This window comes from Tubulanus polymorphus, chromosome 2, assembly GCF_964204645.1.
Source record: "Tubulanus polymorphus chromosome 2, tnTubPoly1.2, whole genome shotgun sequence".
Classification (NCBI taxonomy): domain Eukaryota; kingdom Metazoa; phylum Nemertea; class Palaeonemertea; order Tubulaniformes; family Tubulanidae; genus Tubulanus; species Tubulanus polymorphus.
In genome coordinates, this window is record NC_134026.1 from 6,017,358 (window position 1) to 6,029,811 (window position 12,454).

General features: G+C 37.1%; 3 protein-coding genes across 10 annotated transcripts; 1 reads left to right on the forward strand and 2 right to left on the reverse strand.

The window, feature by feature from the left end:
- Window positions 1–89: 89 nt before the first annotated feature.
- On the reverse strand, window positions 90–5,436 carry LOC141898754 (transducin beta-like protein 2). Of its 4 annotated transcripts, XR_012618592.1 has the most exons (12): window positions 5,304–5,436; window positions 4,531–4,731; window positions 4,167–4,281; window positions 3,831–3,939; window positions 3,519–3,621; window positions 3,204–3,426; window positions 2,999–3,048; window positions 2,379–2,561; window positions 1,332–1,518; window positions 1,089–1,241; window positions 806–893; window positions 90–707 (listed from the first exon to the last, which is right to left on the reverse strand). XR_012618592.1 is itself a non-coding variant. In XM_074784834.1 (11 exons), exons 1-10 carry the CDS (start codon window positions 5,428–5,430, stop codon window positions 1,193–1,195), a joined length of 1,347 nt encoding a protein of 448 aa, XP_074640935.1. In that variant the 5' UTR covers window positions 5,431–5,436; the 3' UTR covers window positions 90–707; window positions 1,162–1,192. The 4 variants fall into 4 exon arrangements, 2 of the variants coding, with proteins under 2 accessions (XP_074640935.1, XP_074640934.1); XR_012618591.1 differs by having other exon boundaries at window positions 90–893; XM_074784834.1 differs by lacking the exon at window positions 806–893 and having other exon boundaries at window positions 1,162–1,241.
- A 772-nt stretch (window positions 5,437–6,208) lies between these two features.
- On the forward strand, window positions 6,209–8,261 carry LOC141900373 (dynein light chain Tctex-type 5-B-like). Of its 4 annotated transcripts, none has more exons than XM_074787242.1 (5): window positions 6,209–6,315; window positions 6,399–6,585; window positions 6,663–6,762; window positions 7,104–7,194; window positions 7,826–8,261. In XM_074787242.1, exons 2-5 carry the CDS (start codon window positions 6,412–6,414, stop codon window positions 7,989–7,991), a joined length of 531 nt encoding a protein of 176 aa, XP_074643343.1. In that variant the 5' UTR covers window positions 6,209–6,315; window positions 6,399–6,411; the 3' UTR covers window positions 7,992–8,261. The 4 variants fall into 4 exon arrangements, with proteins under 4 accessions (XP_074643343.1, XP_074643344.1, XP_074643342.1 ...); XM_074787243.1 differs by lacking the exon at window positions 6,209–6,315 and having other exon boundaries at window positions 6,368–6,585; window positions 7,826–8,038; window positions 8,120–8,261; XM_074787241.1 differs by lacking the exon at window positions 6,209–6,315 and having other exon boundaries at window positions 6,368–6,585.
- A 617-nt stretch (window positions 8,262–8,878) lies between these two features.
- Window positions 8,879–12,329, reverse strand: LOC141898665 (adenosine 5'-monophosphoramidase HINT3-like). 2 transcript variants are annotated; one of them, XM_074784694.1, is made up of 5 exons: window positions 12,142–12,329; window positions 11,774–11,891; window positions 11,305–11,371; window positions 10,596–10,728; window positions 8,879–9,988 (listed from the first exon to the last, which is right to left on the reverse strand). In XM_074784694.1, exons 1-5 carry the CDS (start codon window positions 12,283–12,285, stop codon window positions 9,920–9,922), a joined length of 531 nt encoding a protein of 176 aa, XP_074640795.1. In that variant the 5' UTR covers window positions 12,286–12,329; the 3' UTR covers window positions 8,879–9,919. The 2 variants fall into 2 exon arrangements, with proteins under 2 accessions (XP_074640795.1, XP_074640796.1); XM_074784695.1 differs by lacking the exon at window positions 10,596–10,728 and adding an exon at window positions 10,776–10,902.
- Window positions 12,330–12,454: the final 125 nt, after the last annotated feature.

A 12,454-nucleotide genomic window follows, 5' to 3' on the forward strand; every position in this document is an offset into this window, starting at 1 on the left:
TATCAGCCATCAAATATCATATATCATGCATTGAATCGACAAAAACAGGATAATTGTATGGAAATAAATTGTTTATTCAAATATCTTTTTATTACAAATATTTACTTCTCGAGGGAACAATGCACACTATTTGAAATCTTAAAATTAAAGTTCGGACAGCATGATTTACATCCCTGACATTTTTGCTGAGAAAAATGGTGCAACCACTGAAAACTCTTGAATATATGAAAGAATGTTGACACTTCACCGCAATGCTCCCTTTAAAAGCTTAAGTAACAATAAAACATTTAACAAATGCAATTATACCGGGTCAACGTATAACTTCTCAATTGTATTGCATGCACTCTGTTCTGGATACATGTTTAATTCAGCCTAAAATAATCCATTGCCATTAATCATGTACTAATAGAATGAATGTACAGTCAATGTCTGTTATATTAAACCATCATCAGTACCAAAAATATGGCATTTTACATAAAAGTGTTTTAAAGTATTCTCATTGAATTTAAGGCATATTTGTGAGATTTGGCATATTTGTTCTCTGAAGAATGTTGGTGTTAAAAAGTAAGCACTCGCTTTAAAAAGCTGTTGTTACATATAACAGGCCTTGCCAGTAGTTTTTATTTCAAGTCTGAATTTCAAATGTGACCTAAAACGATCCAACCATCACCAAAGCGATCAAACGTCTATGTCGGTAGTCGTGTGAACTACAATAGACAAAGAACAGGGTCAGTTGCTCAAGAGATAGTGGAGATAATGGATAGTTTGTAATGGTGACAATAAAAACTCCATTGCTATCAGTTACCTGATGGTGTTAACTCAGAAGAACTTTTGAGCAACTGACCGCAGGCCCAGTTCCACAGTTGTAGGTAAGATTTCAAAAATTCCATTGTCTAAACGAAAAGATTCGTAGAGGAGCCGTGTTAATCCGTTGTAGAATAAATACGACAAGATAGATAGCACATGTACTTTACAGGTTAACTAGTTTATTCAAAGTACGAGCTTTCGCTAATTCAAATAAACAAGTTAACCTATAAAATACTATCCTTCTCGTTTTACAATGTCTATGTGAGTTCATTTCCAATTACTTTGTCTTAGTGTTTCATATCCTAACGAACAACAACTGTAGAACTGAGTCGAGGGTTGATATTTTTTAAGCACCCTATATTTTTAGAATAAAACTTTGAAGAATTTATGGCGTCTTCTGAGAAACGGTCTCCAGCAGGTTTTCCAAATATTTCCTAAAAATAGAAAAGTGTAGTTTCAGAACCCGCCCTGAATTTTTCGTTTAATCTTCAAAATCATCACCAAATTCCCTCGTCAAATCTTACCTCGCCTCGTCTAATTGCGGCGATAATCGTTCTCGGATACTGTGAGTTTTCGCTTTCATTTTTTTCTCGGTCAAATCGGCGACTTTCGCCTGAGCGCCGGGAATGTTATAGAATACGCAGATATGCCGATCTCCGGTATATACGATGTATTTGCTGCCTTGATCGTAAGCCACTTCAGTTATTTCATCTGAAAACGAAAAGGTAAAACGTTCAGGCTAAAGGTAGTAATAGCAGTTTTGGTAATATCCATAGCATGGCATCGATAGCAATTAAGGATTCTGTTGTTAATCGTGACAATAAACGAGGATCGAACGGGCGATGATAGTGCACATTTGGAAAACTGATTTCCTCTCAGACTGAATTAAAATCTATCCATTTTTTTTCAAATTCTATGTAGTGTCCCCGGGCAAGACACTTATCCTCATTGCCTCTCTCCACCCAGGAGTAAATGGGTACCTGGCCTGATATATGACTCCTGAGCGTTTGTAAGCAGCTCGGTGTTACTTCTCCCCAGGGAGAGATGACTGATACATGTTAGAGTATAAAATTGGCCGGGGTAATAATATCGAAAAATGTAAAGCGCTCTGAGCAGCCTGGCTGGATTTAGCGCTATATAAACCACATATTATTATATTATTATTATGAATGATGAATTAAATCTCGCGCTCTGTATGATGATCAACCCAATTTGGCAAGAGACAAGATTAGCTTAATATTCTATGTGTGATAATGAACTCAATTTTGGCAGAGTTGTCCTATTGTTACATTGGCCATATCTGGCAGAATAGCTAGTGGCAAGGGGTACTCATTTTAATATCAACCCTACACAGACCTAACTACCTGAAATTCTTTATGGGAGTATTTGAAACTGAAATAAGATTAATTTGACATCGAAATAAAAATTAACTAGAAATCTATTTGATTTTGAGCAAATTTTTGATATTTTGAGAATGATTGAGCCCTAAAATAATAGCAGTAGTCAGTTCATCCCTATATCAAAAGCGATTTTAACGATGATGGTAATGACAAAATAAAATCTAAACCCACCGGCATGCACGTTCTCATATGTGACGGCTAAGTTTCCGGACACGGTGTTAAAAACTGTGAGCGTTTTTCCAGTGGCGATCACGCACGACAAACCATCGGGAGCCAGAGTGATCGTACTAAGTCCGGGTGATACGAATTTTCCTGTATGCAACAGATACGGTTCTTGTCCTAACTGATATTCAACTGAAATTCAATGAAATGTACTCAGATATAATTCAAGCGTAGAATCTCAGGACCAGGAATAACACGCCATTAAAGAATATAATTTCACAAAGAATAGTATTTTTATTGAATACGAGATAAGATTCATATACATGTGGATCAGATCCGCTAGATTATTAAAAGGTTTTTGTTAATTAACCATTAAATGGTTTTTGTTGGTCTCAAATTTTGAGACCAACAAAATCCATCTTGTTTATGAGAAATCCACATTTAACTTCATATTTTACTCGTGTAAATTTATGTATAGGTAGACCATAAATAATGCCCAAATTAGATCAAAACCAAAATCAATCCCGATTAAGCAAGTTTGACTGCATTTGTTAAATGTTGGCATCAAAAAGGATGACGTTATGATAAACTTTGATTGTATCAGAACAATGTTTCAAGGAACAACTTACTGTTCGTATCCCAGAATTTCCAGGTTCCATCTTTGGCTACGGAAGCCATTCTGAAAAGTGTATAAATTCAACTTAAAAATGGAAGATATCGAGTTGAGAACCTGGTTAATTGGAGGCCATTCCTAAACTGATTATAAACTAGTTTTCCAAATCGATAGAAGATATGGAGTTGACCGTTAATAATTGAGCAATCATCAGGAATTACCGGGTAGAGTCGTTCGAAAAGGAAAACGAGTAGATTCCGGCGTTGTGTCCTTTCAGTTCGAACGCTCGTGAAACTTCTTTAAACGATGACGTCTTATCGAAAACGACCGACCAGACTTTAACGTCCGGCGTGAAACCGGACGAACCGACGAATCTGCCACACGGCGATATTACGCAACACGAATTCGACATTTGATGAGTATCGATTTTAGCTAAAATCTCTCCTGCAACGAACAATTCAAAAACGATGTACATGAATAACCAAACAAAAATATTTTGATCTCTGCAATCGACGCAGCTAAGTAATTGACTTTACCTTTTAAATCCCATAAAATAATAGTAGTATCTTTATACGCAGTCATAATAAACTTCCCATTGCTTGCAATTCCGATCTTGAAAATCTCACAATTACCATGTTCCTGAAAATAGTCCGGTGCACACTAAATTCACAATTTTTCTAGGGGCAACGACGAGAAGAGCGAATCCACATGCTAAACGATCAGCAGCAAACGTGTTTGGAAAAGGTATCGAAAATGATATTGGCCAACCCGTGGGAACCCTGTACAGTTTAACTAATACTTTGCTTCATTTTTTACCATAAGTTCTTAGGAAAGCATTATTAGCATACCTGAGGGAAATCAAGAACAGCGGTGATATTTCCAGGCGTTCCATCGTCTTTCTTTCCAATCTTATAAACTCGTATCGTATTTGCATAGTACAGACTAACAATAAATGCTCTGAAAATCGAGAAAGAAGAAATTCGCTTTCAACTTGTGAATCATGAAAAAGCTGAGGAAGAGCAAATTTGCTTTCAGAATTGACACATGTCAAACCGGATACTTAAATCGCTTACTTTCCAGATACAGTACCTGCGGTGAACTAATTCACAATTTTTTAAAATATTTCTCCCTAAAAATATTGAATTCATACGAACAGACTCTCTGGCCACTGGCCCCACTCTTACCTTGAATCAGGACTGAATTTGATTTTTGTAGCGTGGTCCAATTCCACGTTACTTCGTATTGACTTGTGTTCCTTTTGCGCAAAGTCTTTGACGCTCCAAAGGTAAACTGTGCGATCTGCAACGAAAAAGTTACATTACAAAATCTTTAAAAATCCTGATAATACGTATAAAGCGGATTCAGTGACCATAAGTTATCAAATTCCAGGAGCCATTTGCTCTAAAGTACTTTAAGGTTAACCCATCGCATTAATTGCACGGTTACAACCCTGTTTCAACTGGTTAATTTCAACAACCAACTTTCGAACAACTGGGCCCAGATTTTTTTCGTAATTGGTCGACTTTCAAAACAACAAGTGAAACAAACCTTCAGCACACGATATTAAATATTTGTTGTTAACGCTAAAATCAAGACCGAGCACATTTCCACCGTGTCCTTTCAATGTTCCAGCCAGCCATGGATGGCTAAACGAATGCTTCACCACTCTATTTGACGGCTTAGCTTTTTTCGATTGCGGAGGGGGCGCTTTCTTTTTTGAATGCGAAACTCCATTGGTCTGATTTTTTCCTGCAAAGTAAATAGATAAAAATTGTGTTTTGGCAGTCATGAGTCGGGAAGGTACCACCAAAACTGACTGACCTAGGCCACGTCCTCTTAAGTCAAGTTGAAATAGACAATAGTCTAGTATCCGTTGTTTGGTTATAATGAACCCTAACGTTTGGTATTCAGATAGTCAGTAACTTGTCTGTCGAATATTTTCACAAACCACATATTTATTGGTATTCGTTGGTATAAGCCCATCCCATTATAAAAAGCTTACCACCAACGATTAGGTAACTAACTATGACTACCTCTGGCTCTGCCCCTCCCTGGCTCTGCTCACGACACCGCCACTCAGGTCTATTAGTAGTGGCAGGATTGTGGGCCAGATTTCGTGTTGTGGCTGAGAGTCTAGCGATGCCATCAGGTTTGAATCGCCGGGGAGGATGGTCGGTGGAATACTGATGCTGGATATTGTGAGGATGATCGTAGTTACAGCAGTGTATGAGGCGAAAAACCCGTGATTTCCTTCTTGATCGGGACATTTTGTTTGATAATTTAAGGGCTCAAGACAACGAAGGAAGTGTTCGCAAATATACCTTTGCGCTTTTTGGAAACACTGAGACTTTTTCGAACGTTGCACAGCAGTACCAGGAGCAGAATAACAGCACCAACAGCGGCTGTAACTGCAATGACCGGCACCTGATCGACGACTTGATCTTCCATGTTGTCTTCACGCGAGATAATGCGAGATTTGAGAAACACTAAAGCGGAAACGTCGTATACAAAATCTTACAATTTATTCAGTATTGAGCAATATTTTCAGCCAAACTATACGTTGATTAATAATAAAAATAATTCATTTTAAATTAAGTGACATCTTAAAAGAAAATGTTCGTGTCAAGCGAACGAATCTTTATCTACGTTTCGTATAGCAGTTTTAGTTACGCTAAGAGGTGACGTAGAAGACACTTTGACATTTAGCAGACGCTACAAATTCATGTAATTCTTTCTAATCTGCTTTAAATTTAAACTCCTTTTCGTTCAAATTCTCCTTATCGAGCCATTTTTGCGCAGTTAAAAAACGGTCATCGTTTTCAGGAGTTTTATAACCCCACAAATGAATTAAACAGTACAAAAATTAAGTTCGCTCTAGATTTTTTAACTTCGTGGCAGCACCGTACGGTGTTTTAAGCTTACGATTGATTTTTACGGGCCGGGTCGAAATTGTCGCGTGAATTTAAACGTTTTTAAAAAAATAGGAAAATAAAAAATACACATAATAAACCAATGCAAAATATGATGAAGTTCTCCTTGAACGTTTGAAAATCTAACTTTAATTCCCAATTCTGATGCTTTTTTTGATTGCCCACAATTTTTGGGGAGGGGGTGGGTGAGATTCTTTAAAAATCACGACGTTACCCAATCTAGGGTCTATGGAATATTCAATTTAATCAATGTCTGTTAAACATGAAAATCGTCCGATGAATGATCCGGTTCACATATGTAACCTTACTGTTCATGTGTTTACTTTTTTAATCGATTTTTTTTTACAATAGCAGAATTTCATTTATCGATAAATGAGATTATATCAACAAAAAGATAGTTAAGGTATGCAAACATACACACGTATCGACTCTGACCTCAAACCACTTCTAGACTATTAACGAAGCGAATAACATTCTTTTTTTCAGCCAGAAAAAGAAAATGGATGAAGATTTCACAGGCGCAATAAATCAGAAAGCTTCGAGAAGAGGCAGTTTATTCGAGGTTCCAGCGCATTTCAAACCTGTACCATGCGGTTCCAGCATCACTTCTTTCGCCTTCGAACCCAGAATGAACGAAGAGTTCCACGAGGGAATTCCGAAACCACATCGAAAGGTACGCATAATAGCCGGGTGTTTATATATTTTCAGCAGGCGTTTTTTTTTCTAAATCCAAATTGCTAACTTTTCTAGGTAGTGCTCGAAAATACATTTCAAATGGAGCCACCGAAAAAGTTTCAAGCTGAGAAAGTAAAAAAGATCATCGAAGAAGTTCTCAATACTCATCTCGAAGGTAATGAGGATATTTAGATTTTGCAACCATAAATAGGATGTGCATGAGTTAACAGATGTAAAGTTCCAGATGAAATGTAATACAGAATAATGTAAACATTTAGACAGATCAAATTCCTTAGAAAAACACGCAATCTTCGGGAAGGCAGTTTTTAATTTCAAAAGAGGTTATAAAGAGATACATGGACGAATTAATCACACTCGACAAATAAGATTAAATGCACCTTCACGCAATCTTCGGGAAGGCCTACTTTTTCATCATAAAAGAGGTTATTAAGATACATAGGATGAATTAATCGCACTCCACAAAATAAGATCAAATGCAATACTCCATTATTCTAGGTCAGGCCTACGACGCATCCCAGTGCAGCACGAAAGCAAGGGCACTTTCTCAACAGATCAAAGCAATGGTTAAAGAGCTCGACTTCAAAAGGCAAGCGACATCAAAAGACGTCGACTCTTTTTATTTAACGTTGTTAGAGGATTTCTTTTATATTTTTGGAAACTTCGCTGGTCGGTCTATTTGAATAAATCTATACTGCACCTGAATCGCCAAGGTCTGACTAGCATCTCAACTGGCTACACGCTGACAACATCATATTTACTCGTTCCTTTTTACTAAACGTCGAGAAGTTGGCTCTACACGCGTATGGCTAGCAGAGACACTTTTTGATTCGAAATTAAATTTGTGCGTTTACAGCTTGATGTAATAAGAAGTTTCCAGTTTAGGCGCCATAATGTGGCGGTCATTCGCTCGATTAACTTATCCGTGCGTCATTCCAAAGCAAATCAATGCTGGGGACCTCGAGGGAACGCCAGGAAACATAGAAACCGGAAACTCCTTTATCATCTTAACAAGATAATTACTCTAAGGTTACATAAAACCACGATGTATATATGTCGGTCCCAGTCCCGGTGATTTTCCAATGAATACCTCCAAAATCAAGAAATGTTTTTCCCTCGTTTCGTGCAGTTTTTGTCTACCGGTATAGTCGTACATTACGTTGTAATATGTTGTAGTTTGTAAGTGACGGTAAAATTGTCGTCATTTTTTTCATATACAGATACAAGATCATAGCGTTGGTTAGTATCGGCGAGAAGAAGGACCAGGACGTCAGAGCGGGCAGTCGTTGTATATGGGACGTTAATCGGGATACTTATGCCTCGGCTTCCTATGAAAATCGTCAGATCTGGGCCGTAGGCACCGTGTACGGTATCTACTACGAATAATTGTAAAAGGAGGAGCGAATGATATGTTGTTCTTCGTTGTTAACTCTGTTAGTTCTCTTTTTTTTAAACCGGCGTATGTTATCTAACTATACATGTAAATAACTACATGTCTATTTATATTTTGTTAGCTCCTTGGACACTCCAAGACGGTAATGATTTGATCTGAATAATCATCTGTTTCATTAAAGTTACCTCTCCCGAATTATATGAACTATCGTCGTCTATATATACATGTATATCACATTCAGCCAGTATAATGTTGCAATGTTACCGAGTATCGTATTAAAAAAAAGTTCCACAAATAGAAATTGCTTCTTGTTATATCCTCGGAATGTCTTTAGTTTTCTATCACTTCGGAATAGATGTCGTATTCTATCTCAATCGTGGACCACGATCCGGATAAGGAGTACGTGCGCCAGTCGCAATTTTCCCGCACCCTTTTGAAAAAACAACGGCAATTTTTCTATCCGCAACTAATAGATCTAAATTCCGCTGCGCAAGACTTAATGTCACACAAGACGGGGCCTAGAAATTGCATTGAAATGTACGGAAATTTCAACAATTCCAAGACCACCATTTCAGCCACCCCTTCCCTATGCGTGGATAGGCGACTTTACAATATGCCCATTTCATTTTTTGCGCTGCTAAGTCTGCCTTTGGATCAAATATGCGACTCCACTGCGATCTGTCGACCCAGGGAGGTGCGAAACCTCTGGTCGAATCATCGCATTTAGTATTTGACCGGTGGATTTGTCCCGAAGGTGAGATAGCTTCAGCGTCCGATACAGACAAGTGGGTACTTAGAAGAATCTCTTTTCTGTGGCAGACACCCGAGACACCGAGAATTCGAAGAATATCGATTAGAAATTTCGAAAATACATCTAAAATACCGGTATTTATTCATCTCAATTAAATAGCTTATTGTTTAAAACAATTTACATGAATTACAAAAGTCTTCATCCAAGAAGCCGACTGAAATATGTAAAACATATTGCCGTATTACATATCAGTAATCACAATACGATTAGTGGGATATATAGTTTTGATTTTATTTCACATTTGAACAAACTCTCGAAAAAATAGTATAACATTACCAAATGTACAAATCAGACATGATATTCAAAATACACACAATAGTGATGAAACAATAACTTCCGTTTTTCTGACGTTTTCATCACTATTGTTTGTTCTCCGAATATACCTCATAGACTGCAACTAGTCTAAACTAATTCAAAAAACAGACATTACCTAATTTAGGGGCAAACTTTTTGAAAGTTAATCATTAAAGAAAATGAAATGTTGAAATTTCCATTCCATCTCAAACAAAGAGAGTAAAAATTATTCACTACAGAAGAACAATGCGTACATTAATTGTTGCATGTCATTTGACAGATTTCTCTAAAAAGATTATTTCGATTTATAACTAAACTTGCAAAGTCGAATACAACAAATTCATAACAATTTAACTCGTACATGTATAACGCTAATAGAATATTGGTAATTAGAAAAAAAGGAATTAATCATCATGGAGGGAACTAAACTAAAAGGGGATAGCTGGACTGAAATCTCTCGTAGGCCTCGAATCAATAATTCCCTACATGCAAATGAAACAGGTTCAATCAAACTCGATTAAGTTGTCAATGACTGCTGTCGTCATGACTATCTTGTCCTAATTTGTAATTCAGGTACAATCTACTACTACATGACCGTCGTTATTTGGATAATTCATCATTATGATTGTCCTACTATGATAACTTAACGAGTTTGATTGAGAGTTTGATCAGGTTGTTCAGATGATTACTGAAGAAACTTTTCTCCCAAAAGATAAACACATACTGTATCGGCTCGAACAGCAGATTGCAACGAACAATTTGATTAATACGTACGCTTTTCTACATAATACACATTATCCAATGATTACAAATCTATCACAGTTTCGGATTTTTTATATCGGATTTTTCTTTCAGTTTTTTTAACCTTTCTCGAATCCAATCAACCTAGAATTAAAGACACATCGTATCAAGTTATTATATTTACATCAATTGCAGGTGATTAAACCAGTAGACCAGTATAACTAGTCCATTTGGCTATACAGCTTGTCATAATGAGTAACACTGACAGGATCTTGTAGATCTTTCTATGGAAAACCAGTGGAACCCTCGACAGATACATAACAAGCGGCTACTCAGGGCAGTTAGCATCAAGGTAATTCTTGCCAAACTTCTCAACGAACAACATGTCAAAGACAACAACTCATCAAACCTTCCACTAACCTCCACAACCTACCCCTCCCCATCCTTTATTTCTCATAAAAATTCTCCCCGATTTTTTACAAATCATGGGTCGGTTGCTCAAAAGTTGGTTAAAGGAAACTGACGGATAAATACCACAGTAACAACGCTCTTTTAATTGTCACTGAATCAACTAACCACTGGTTAACTCTAACCAACTTTTGAGCAACTGGCTCCTGATATATCAAATTAGGTTAAAATAGATATTTGTATCTTCATAAATATTATGTCAGGGCTGTGTGCTGTTTAATCAGGATTAATTGATATAAAGTTATCGCACTAGCTGCTGATTATATGTTGTCTCTAAACTTACTGTTCTAAACCAGAAGCACCCGGGTTTATATTTCGCCGTCAGAACGAAAAATCGTTTGATACCGGACACCGGTGATAACACGTGTAGATGTAGGTGGTAAACGCTATTGAACGGAGCCCAGTGAAATCCGAACCTGAATACGATAAACACGAGAAAGAAGGATAACTCTAAGAGACTCACCGTAACGAACCAGAACGAATTCGGCCAGAACATAGCTCGACTGATTAGTCGCATTTCACTTTCGGGTGAAATGACATGGACGTGCAAATGATCGACCATACGAAACGGAGGCCAGTGGAACCCCAGCCTAAAAAAATATACAAATTAACAGTACGACCATTCTTGATATTGAAAATCAGATTGACCGAGAGTTTCGTGGTTCTGAGTTTTAATCTAATTCAGGACTACCGAATTTGGGTCGAGTTTCATGAAAAAGTCGAAACTTAAATTCTTGGTTCATTGATAATTGCAATAGCTTACATCCATGATCTCAAATGAGCAGAGCTTAACCATTTTAAGCTTAAACTCTTTCATGACCCCAGAGACTATTCTACTTCCAGACAATTGGTGTCACCGCCTATTTCATGTAAAGTTTTCTGCAATGCATGGCCTTCTGGTCTGATACACGATGATCTTACAGCTTAACCCTTCGCAAACTGAATGAAATATCCCTTTTGTAAACGTTTTCTCTATTATGTTTTACAATTACCTGACGTCATTAACATTGCCGCCTTGTTCCTGGAGAACTTGTTTACCAGCAGTTACCAAATGTTCAACTGTAACAATGACAAGCACGCACTTAGAAGGCAATCCAGGTTAGAGATGTACAGTCAAATACAGTTAATCTAGATCGGTTTAATCAGGATTCAAATCTAATCTGGACCCAGTTCCACAGTTCTGAGTTAAGATTTGACCCTGGGTTAACTCATTGAAAATGAACTAACTTTAACTCAGACTTAACTCTAACTCACAACTGTGGAACTGGGTCCTGGATATTATTTACGATCCATTGTAAATTTATGTAAAATATGATGTTTTATCATGTATATTTATAAAGCCGATAAAATTCATTGGTACCAAATGATCTGAATTAAGTGAGTTCTACTATAGATTTATACAATGTATGTGTCGTTATTATCGTAACAAGCCCAGCAAACATCGTTTTATGAGATACAGACCTAAATCAATATGTTCGGGACCCAATGAGTTGGCATCTCGTATGTGTTGTTTCGGAATGGATAAATAGTGATGAGGAGCTGCAGGTCTGTGATCCTTAAAAACAACTACATCATCATCCTAAAACATCAAACATCATATAAGTAGTAGAATGGGAAACCCGATAGGCCTACCTACAATCGTTTGTAAACTTTAGAAAAATTTACTTATAGAATGAAAAATTATGACATGGTGTGGACTCTCTCTCTCTCTCTCTCTCTGGCTCTAGATACCATCGTCAGGTGTTACAAACAGTTAAAAATATCTCGATATTTCGTTATATATTTGTTGATCAATAAAAATAATTTTGATTGGTTTTTAAGATTTTTACCTCGTACAGAATCGTAGTTTTGGGATCGTTATTTTGAGCAATCGCACAAAATATGCATCCGGGTTTATAAATATTTCCCTGTTTTTCGTTTTCCTGCTCTGATTTATCAGCTCGATCGTAATCTTGGTGAGATTCTGATGCCATATCTGTCGATCGAATAAACTTCCAACCGAGCTCAATTTTGACAGTTCATACTACCGTACTGTGCTGCCCTCTATGTATAATTATTTTCATGCGTTCAATGAATGCCATTAGATTCGAATCCTATAATCCAGTGGGTTCACTTATCAACATAAACGAAGTTATACTAGTC